The sequence below is a fragment of the Amia ocellicauda genome, chromosome 16, assembly GCF_036373705.1.
Source record: "Amia ocellicauda isolate fAmiCal2 chromosome 16, fAmiCal2.hap1, whole genome shotgun sequence".
Classification (NCBI taxonomy): Eukaryota; Metazoa; Chordata; class Actinopteri; order Amiiformes; family Amiidae; genus Amia; species Amia ocellicauda.
Window position 1 is genome coordinate 3,743,725 of NC_089865.1, and position 9,932 is coordinate 3,753,656.

The window sequence follows — 9,932 nt, forward strand, 5'->3', positions numbered from 1 at the left end:
TCACTGAAATAATGCAAATCTGAAGACACACTTTGAAAAGCATCCAGTTTATTGCCCAAAACAATCCCCGAACTGAAACAGGAGGTGTGGAACTCCAAGGAAAAGCAAAACATCTGACACGTGTATATACAATATGAAACCCTGATTAATGTTGTTCTTGTACTTTAAAACCATTTAGATGGTCATCCACTTATAAAGATCACAGCAATGCCTTTTATTTCCAACGAGTTCACAAAAATGAGAAATTGCAACTGACCCGTTTCACTGGTGAGAGGTTTCAATGGCCAGTACATCCATCCTCATGTATAGAAGTGCCACATTTATACATGTACATCTTCCTGTGGTCTTCCAGTGCACCTCTGAAGGCACAATAACCAGCATCAAAGTGAAATAATAAATTACTGTATTGACAGTGTCGGGTAGGGTAGTATTCAGGTTGTAACAACAAAGGAAAGATTAAACGATGCTCAATATGCAGCTAGTGTCAAACTCTGAAGCCCTCTGGCTTTTCCAAGTACCATTATTACCGTCCGTCATCAAACCACTTTTTAAAAAATGTTCTCCTCTTAAGGATTATAATTTAAGATATGCACAATATAGCAATTGAATGTGTACATTTAATTTACAAAATAGCACTTTTTAGTAGTGAGAAGTGCTGAATGCATAGATTATTATTAGCATGTAGTCTGTTATTATATTGGTAGACTGGTGTCATAGTAATACTGATTGCACATGAGCAATGACCATGAGAAACCTGCCATCCGACATCATATTGCCCTCTTGAACACTGAACAGTTTCTTGCAACTATGTCACACGCAATTTTAAGCACACACTGCATCATGGTCACAGATGATTGTCAAATTGAGCTTCCTTCATGTTACTGTCATACATGTAGGTACATGATCCTCACTGGACAGGGCAAACCTTCTTTATAGCTTATAGGCACTTAAACGTATACAATTGATACACAGGATAATTTCCATGCCATCTTATAAAAAACATGAACGAAAAACAATACTCTGAGAATAGAATACATCTGGAGACTCGAGCCGTTTAATGTGCGTCACGCTCCGATCTGCTGGAGGAGCCCGGCCTGGGTTCGCAGCCATGTCTGAAATTTGCAGATTGACTTCAGATAAGTTTGCATTTTATTACACAGCAAAAGGAAAGGGCAATGCTTTCACCCCAGAGCGTTGCGCAAAGCAAAGTCATTTGTAATGTTTTCTGACCTAGATATCAGAGTTAATAAAGCAGACAGCCCAACGCACTCAAACCGAGAGCTCGGGGGTGGCCGGGAGCGCGGCATCGTCTCACAGGCCTTTCAGGGGAACGCGAGCGGCAAAATCCTTGAAAACTCATGAAAAAGGACATTTAGTGCCATTACAATAGATTGGATTCATTGACAGAAATGCGGGGAAGCATGCTTATCAAGATACAAGCCTCTGCAATTGTGGCTATTTGGTTTTAGAGTTATAAATATAAAAAAGGGAATACATAAAAAGGTGTCAGATCTTGACAATGCACTGAGGAAAAAAAACTAAAAACTTTAAGCCCTGTTGCAGCAATTAGACAGAATATCACAAAACTGTGATATTTACTGCGTTTTAAGAACTACAATCCCATTCTACAGATTGCTTTGGTTTACGCAGAATAAAGACAGAATATAAGGCACCAGCAGAGAGTGTTTCAGGCCCCCGCATCACACGTTGCTCACATCCTCTTGAGCCGAGTTCACGTTACAGTGGCCCATTTCTTCGGGTAGCTGGAAGCGGGTGAGCCGCCCCCGTTCCCAGCCTCTGCGGATCTTGGTCAGCCGGGCATTCACGCAGGGCAGCAGCAGGTACGTCCGACACAGCAGGACGGCGCAGGGCACCACCAGGGCCAGGGCGTAGGTGGGCGGCAGGTAGAATTTATACTGCGCTGGGTTGAACGCTTTCTTCCAGCCGAACGTCAGAGTGTGCAGGGTGGCGATCAGTAGTGCGGTGTAGCCCAGGTTGGACTGCAATGAAGGAAGGAAAGGTTTTATGGCGGGAGGCTCATACATCTACCAAGCAGAGTGACATGGGAGAGTAGCACGGTGGTTCAAAGACAGCCCTGTTTAAGACATTTCATACACCTGGCCCTTGAGCGTTGACCCACAGAACCCCTGGATCTCAAACAGAAAATGAAGAAGTGACCCCCAATACCAAATCAAGTTTAAACTGAAGGTTGGGAGAAGGACCAAAGCCTCAGTTTCTGGTAACAAACGCCTCTTGGTACCAATATTGTTTCTTTTACAATTCTTAGAATCCATTATTCCACAGTCTTACACGCACTCACAGACACACAATTACACACGTCTATTTGTTCATGTAATCGGAGCAAGACGTACAAAGACCCTCAGGTGCCATGTGACCTACAAGCTCATTTGTTCTTCATGAGCTTGAGCAGTCAGTGTTTATTAAGGAAGAAACGGAGCCCAATTATAATCAGGAATTTGCTAATTATCTGGAGTTCTCTGGGCGGACATAATTCCTAACCCAACATGATGTGGGGCGGTCAACAAATAATGACGAATCCACTCGAATCTGTTCTGTTCTGCTTTTATGTACTTTGGTTTTGTTTGTGTATAATTATTCTTTCCATATGCAGTCGACACACAGATCTGATTTTCAAAGGTTCTAGATTGTAAATGAGTGTTTAACCTCCCTATTGTCCTCTGGAATATGAGGTTAAACTACCTGATGGTTTTAGCAAAAGGAGATGGATTTACTGTGCTTACAATACTAAGGAATCTCTTTCTGATCACATACTAAGATATTGACGGTCATAGATAATGTGTGTTTGCTAGACTGGATTGTATTAGTCAACACATGACACATTTTATTTCCCTTTCCACTGCAAACTCCAGAGTATGACAGGCACAGCAAATGATTTCCACTTTCATTTGAGGGAGTAGCAGCATGTGACTAATCTTACACCAAGTGGATCAGCTTAACATAAATATTAAATCAAGTTCAAAAGCAGTAAGGAAAAGAGCAAATCCCTTTATAAATAGAACCATTATTGCACGGCCTCACTGCAGACTACATGGGGGAAAAATCCAAATGGTGCATAAGCATGCAGCTTTGTAGGATTTGCCTTTGATGGTATATGACCATCGGCTGTGAAACTCAACGTGAGCGGTGATGTGGGTCTCACACAATCCGCAGGATGCTAACTAGCCATTAAACTGGAAGGGGGTAAAGCCAGCAAGTTGTGTCTGCTGTTATCCATTGTGTAAAAGCAGACGGGGATCTTGCACGAGTCTGAGTGTTGACAGTATTTCGGAGATTGTGTGCATTACATTTGCACAATTCTATAATCATTTCTGCTGGTGTTATAAAGTTATTTTCATCTTTCAACAAGCAACAGGGTTGAATACATTTGAATTAGATGACAAAACTCAAAACAAACATACAATAAAGAAATGTCCATTCCTGCGTGCATACACACACTATTGATACATAGGATAATGTACAAGAACTCTAAAACATTTACCATGAAGGATTGGCACACACCTAAACCAACTAGCAGGGAACTGCTCAAAGTAGATTGGAATAATATTGCCTTACAGAAGTGCTATCCGGGCGAATCCAGTGCACCGGGGTTTTACCTGAATGAAGCTGAACTCCCTCCAGTTCAGCGAGTTTCCAACAGAGGGCAGCGAGGTGATGGCCAGCAGGGACAGCACGGCCAGGGCCAGGATGCCGAAGGACAGATAGATCTCCATCCTCCACACCTCCTCCTCCACCCAGGCGCTCTCTTGTCCAGCCTTCACCTGCCAGAGGAGCAAACGGCAAGATCAGCCCTACTGATGGAGTTTCAGAGCCTTCACTTCTTTGTTAAAGTAAAAAAGTATCACTGTTGACTGACCTTCCACTCAAATAACCAAATGTATTATATCTGGAAACTATTCTTCACCTTCAAACAAACAGATGGCTATATTTTCTTTGTTTATTATTCATTTCTGTCTTAAAATATGTTGTCAGTATTTTGAATATCCTCTCTTTTGGATTAAGGACCAGTGAAGCTGCCAAGATCTTCAAACCTGAGTCACGTCACTCAAACTAGCACCACAAGGTGGCGTGCAAGCGGGTGATATTTATTCATTTCCTTTTTAAAAGCGTCTGTACCTTTTGGAAATGTCAGATAAAGCGGATAATAAATTAATTCAGAGCGAGTCCCCGAGTGGACAGAGTGACCTGAGAGGTTAGCAGTCCTGCGTTTCCTGACATTTTCAGAAGTCAAAGAAAGCATTAAATAAAGGACAGTCAGAAGCGCAGTGGCACACCGAGTGCCGGCGCATGAAGGATTTTATCACAGCCCTGCTTTCTTCACAGCCCAGAGCCATTAAGTGATATCTAGAGAAATACACATCACTTTATTTTGACAATCGTAAAAGCAAAGTTGTACAATATGCAAACTGCTTCACAAAGCTGGAGCGCTGTACTTAAAAGTCCGTTAGACCAACGTATTTGTTTTCCTTTGCCTTATTCACTCTCTCCAATTATCTACATATATTTGAACTGATCCATTTCCATAAAATGGTGCTTCAGCACAGCAGGGAAGGATTAAAAATAAATTGCATGACCATATTAAAATCCCTTTCCGAATACACTCAAGTCATCAATTATAAAACATCCATCTTGGATTGCAACTCTTGCTTAAAATAGTCCCCATACAGAATCCCTGTCAATCACACCTAAAAGAGAAATAGAAATAGATTTTAAAAGCACAAAAAGATACCTGTCTTTATAATGTTAGCCAAGGACGAAGGGGAAAAAGAAGGCACTGGTTTCAATATTTTTTAGAGCATTCAAATACCCCTTAAAATCAATTCTTAACTGAAATCTAAAACTATAAAGTTCCCAAAATGTTTTTATGAGAAACATTTATTCCGGTTACAACACTTAGGAGCAGAAAAGATCAATCACAATTTATGATTCTTTTGGTTTATGAGAAGAATAGCCTATTCCTTCTAATTCATTTGTGCTACCGAGTACTGCGGCAGAGCAGCCAAGTTATGATTTAGTCAGGTACTTAATCAATATGTATTCAACTACGTATATATATCTCAACAACTGGCAAGGATCAGTGGGATAGGTTCCATATGTTATTGTCTTTGGTTCATAATTGACATAGAAAAGCAATTACATATTGGATTCTAGATTTCTTCACAAGGAGCCGAGGAATATTTTCAGCTGTATAGCAAAGTAAAAGCACACAATGTAAACTGAAAACAACAAAAAAAGCAGAAATAATACAAACAAAGCAGAAGTCAAACTGTTTTCTTCACCAATTAGTTCCCTAGCGTGTCCCACAGAGTTGCTGATTGCAATTTTCGGGAGTTTACCTGTTTAAAAGCATCATTGAGCAGATGGTAGCGGGCAGACTTGCGCATCGGGAGGCACAGGCTGTAGACGGCGTGCAGCGCAGCCGAGAGGAAACTCAGCAGGCCGATTTGCTTCCGTTGCTGCAGCCAACGATCGAGCCAGCCTGGGAAGCGCCGGTACTTGGTGCCGTGCCGCAGCTGCAGAAAGGCTGCCAGGATGCCGGGCACGTACACCAGGGACAGCATCACGTAGGCCACGCAGGGCAGCGAGACGTTCACGATCTCCACCGGGATCTTATAGAAGCTGTTCTGGCCCTTGGTGACAAAGGGATGGATGACCCCCCGGATGAAGTTGTAGCCGTAGAAGAAGCAGAAGAGCCCCAGGGAACAGAGGACAGGGGTCTTCCAGGAGGGGAAGAGGCGCAGGGGGATGCTTTCAATCTCCTTGGCGGAGGACAGAGGCCCCATGTCCACCGGGATGAAACCCATACTGCGCGCCAGGTGAGACACTGAGCTCTTGGCCTCTCTGCTGTCACTGCAAATCAGCACCTGAGGGAAGGCGAGGTCGGCACTATTCGGCAACTGAAAAAGAGTGGCAGCCCCCCCCACCCAACGTTCCTTTCCTCGGCGCAGCAGTTACGGTCGAGAGCGGTGGGCTTCTGTTTGTTACTTTTCAAAGATTATTAATTACCAGGAGGCGGGAATGTGATCAAATGCTTAATTTTATGAAGGTGATGCTACAGATCTTGGTTATTTATAAGGTATGTTTATGACAAGCTACCTGTGTGTCAAATAAAACAAAAACAAATAAAGCTTGAATAATAGGCACTTTAATGTATTAACTCAGTATTATAATCAGATGGATAGTTCCACCTACCTGCCTGTTGCCATCTCTGGGACCGGACTGCAGCGCCCAGGCCGAGATGACGTTGAACCCCTTCACCACCGTGCATTCTGGGAAGAGCGACCCCAAGTGTTCTGCGTTGGACTGCAGACGGAGGCTGGGCTCCGTGTCGTTGCTGACATCCACCAGCACCTTCCCCGCCAGCGCCTCCTTCAGGTCACACAGGGTGGAGTAATGCTCCCGGAAGACGGCCACGAAGACTACGTCTGCCTGGCCAGCGGCCTCCTGCTGGGTGGCGACTTCGGCACCGGGGGGGAACAGGCTGGCGCTTCGTTTGGGATTGCGGCTCCCCACCACCACCCTGAAGCCCGAGCTCACAAGGCGGGTGGCCAAGGAGCGGGCGAAGTCACCGCTGCCGAGGATCCCCACGGTGGGGCACTTCAGCTCGGACAGGGCCTGCTCCACTTCCACAGAGTTTCTCAAGAGGGGTTTCATCATGTCTGGTGATGCCATTCTTGTTCAGCTAAACCACCAAACAAACAAATCGAGACAGATCAGTTTTTTGTTTATCACAGAAAATGTATTTTTTCCCAGAATTCATTGTGGATGCAGGGCTGGCCATCACATACAACCAAACAACACAGGATCAACAGTACTACTTAAACTCTACAGCACACTATGGTAAGACTCCAGCTTGTCATTTATAGGAGGATAAATCTGATCTGAATCACGTTTTTGTTTTTATAATCAATCCAAACGAATGTGTGCACCCTACACCTTTTACTCACACAGGATAAGGATCGTGGCTGGGTATGTGTGGTACAAAGAATGATCTAGTAAAGCATCCTCGATGACTGGATATGAATGTCAGTGCTGCTGCGAGCGACACAAACATCCACACAGAGCCAGGGGAGGGCTCTGAAAGAAAGGTCAGCGGGCGGCACAGAGGGAGTTTAAAAAAACTAAAGTATCAGACATCTGTCGAGGGATATGCTGTAAACTAAGCAGTTTTTTTCATATATAGCAACATGTAGTTCCCAAAGCATCGGTGGTTCAGACTGATTTTCTTTTCTACACTAGCCTGTATATAAAATGATTAAAGTGCTTTATGTTTGGCAAAACCGTTAGCTGCAATCTATTCAAATATATCAGGCCATTCTGCAGTATATTAAGTTAGCATACAGACGATTACCTTAGTTATCAGTAAATAAAGTGTAATGTTCCATATTCATGTTGTACGACACCGACATAAATAAAAAGATCTCCTTTAAAGCTAGATCTCTGAAGCCTTGAAACCGACACTTACTTCCCTCTGTCCCTTTATAAAAGCTGGAGGATGTGAAGGGATCTGGTCGGTGGAAGGTCAGGGCTTGTAAACTAATCTCTCTCAGGAAGAAGTAGGGATTTGATCCTGAAGTCACTAGATTTACGAGACGACCGCACAAGTTTAAAATATGCTTCGAGTCACAAGTGCAAGGTGCCCGGTGGTCTCCCCTTAGCCCCCCGCGCACATCAATCCACACTGCCAACCTCATGCAACGGCCAGCCCTGCCTGGAGGGGGGCCCTCGAAGGGAGCATCAGGGCAAGGATCAGGATGCGTACTGAATGGAGCCACAACACGCAGATAGGCTAAATTGATATCTGTGCAGTAAGACTGAACACTGAACAAAATGTTTTTGGTTTCAGAAATGTGCCAAACAGTTCTGCGTAGGAATGTCTAACAAGGTCAAGCAGAAATAACAACTGCTGAGAAACAAAATCTGGTTTGATCTAGCACTCTAGTGGAGCCAGTGATTTCCGCTGTTGTGCACCCAGGAATGCAGAAGGAAACAACAGATATCCACGGCTGAAACGTGCTGGGAGAAGGTGCACTTACAATCAATAAAATCAATAGGAAAAGACCCCGGGAGCCAGTGGGTGAACGGCAATGAACAAGCACAGTGGCGCACTCAATTGCACGCTACTAGCAACAGTACTGGGAATCTTCCCCGGCTGCGGGTTGAGTTATGCAATTGCAATAATTAGGAAGATCCAGCAGCTGATCCACAGGTTTAATCCGCAGCGGAGGGACACACTTCTGCCTGGATCTGTGCGGCTCCACCAATGGGAGCGGTGGGATTCTACAAATTCACTATATTATTTCAAAGCACATGTGCGTTTGTGCGCACTGAATCCAGATCAAAATAGTTCAACTGATTTATGTAATTAAGAATTATTTCCAGTATACAGCAACAATTAAAGAGCCGTATACAGCGCTTGAATTAAGGACAGGCAATGGAGATCAATTACATGTGGCTTCTTCTGCTACAACACACCCGTTTCTTTGTGAAGAGCAGTGTTGTGCGTGTGAGGCCCTTCTCCGATTCCTTCCCAGAGATGTTCATGCGCTGGCATGCCTGGACATTGAGAGAGAGAGAGACCTACCGCAGCGAGCCACACACAGGTCACCACCACAGGCATTGAGGGGGGTCGTTACTGAGTGCAAAAAGGATGAAGAATACCTCGCACCCACGCACGACTATAACCCCTCCTACTGCTCAAAAAACTGTCATTAGTTGGCGAGGTCTTCCACATTTTCAATATTTTGAAATAATTCAATTGAATAGTCTACTGTACAATCTAATGCACAGCATGGCCTGCTTGGTCTTAGGCCTGAAATAGCACCGCATTATAACATTAATAACGGTATACACGACGTCATTGACTCTAGTGCTCTAAATAGATATTGTTATAATACAGCAAAACAAAAACGTTAGAGGCACACTTCAACTTTCAATTTAAACTGTGAATCGAGACCAGTTTCGATAAGTTATCAGTTACAGATAGAGCTGGCCGAGTGTAAAAGTAAGTTCATGCTCCCAGTGTGTAGTGCAGTGTAATCCGAGTCTGTGCGCAATGAATGGGTCGGTTGTCGACAACAGAAACACGACTGCCATCACCCAGCTCAGCGACAGGCTGTCTTCAGCAAAGCACTACACTACAATAAATACAAATGGCCACTAAACAACCACAGCTCGGTACGCTCGGCTGCTGTATTGAGATGAACGGTCACCATGTCAGATTGGTACGGTAACTGACAGCCCCGAGGGGTGAGAGCAGTGCAATCCGGCCCCGCTGTTGTTTCCGCAGACAGCTACACTGTGGCAGTGACCGCTCACAGACACGGAGCCGCTGCTTTAGTGATGAAACAATGTCGCCCTGGCCATTATTGTAACAATGTACTCACGCGTAACTCCCGACGCACACGCAGCCGTCATCTGTTGCTGGGAGGCGTGACGTCAGCGCCGCACAGTCCCGCCCGCCGCGGCTCTGCGTGCAGCAGATTAACACCCCGGTGTGTCGCGCTGCGGAGGCTGATACGGTGCTATCTCGTTTGCAGAAGATTGGGTTAAAAAGTAGCACTCGCGTTACTATACTGTTTTAAGAGCGGTGGGGGATTCAGTTTGCAATTGTGCTGCTGCATGTCATAAAGTTGTCCTGGGCACGAATATTAACAACACTTTAATCTCAATTGCATGGGTATTGTTTGGTAAACTGTGGTAGCTCCACCAACGGGGTGGCTGGGACTCTGCAGATCTGCGCAGGACTGCGATCATCTGCTTCAGAGTGAACCACACAGACATGCGCGTGTTGAACACGGGAAGTTCAGTGATGCAAAGCACGGCGTGGCGTGTCTGTTATAAACACTACACTCCTTTGCAGTGCCCGGCCTGCGCAGTAGGCGGCGCTGTGT

General features: G+C 44.8%; 1 protein-coding gene across 2 annotated transcripts; it reads right to left on the reverse strand.

Annotated features, from left to right (window-relative positions):
• Positions 1–31: 31 nt before the first annotated feature.
• On the reverse strand, positions 32–9,686 carry steap3 (STEAP family member 3, metalloreductase). Of its 2 annotated transcripts, none has more exons than XM_066688117.1 (5): positions 9,426–9,686; positions 6,232–6,721; positions 5,376–5,903; positions 3,636–3,800; positions 32–2,000 (listed from the first exon to the last, which is right to left on the reverse strand). In XM_066688117.1, exons 2-5 carry the CDS (start codon positions 6,709–6,711, stop codon positions 1,701–1,703), a joined length of 1,473 nt encoding a protein of 490 aa, XP_066544214.1. In that variant the 5' UTR covers positions 6,712–6,721; positions 9,426–9,686; the 3' UTR covers positions 32–1,700. The 2 variants fall into 2 exon arrangements, with proteins under 2 accessions (XP_066544214.1, XP_066544215.1); XM_066688118.1 differs by lacking the exon at positions 9,426–9,686 and adding an exon at positions 7,505–9,384.
• Between the last annotated feature and the right edge of the window lie 246 nt (positions 9,687–9,932).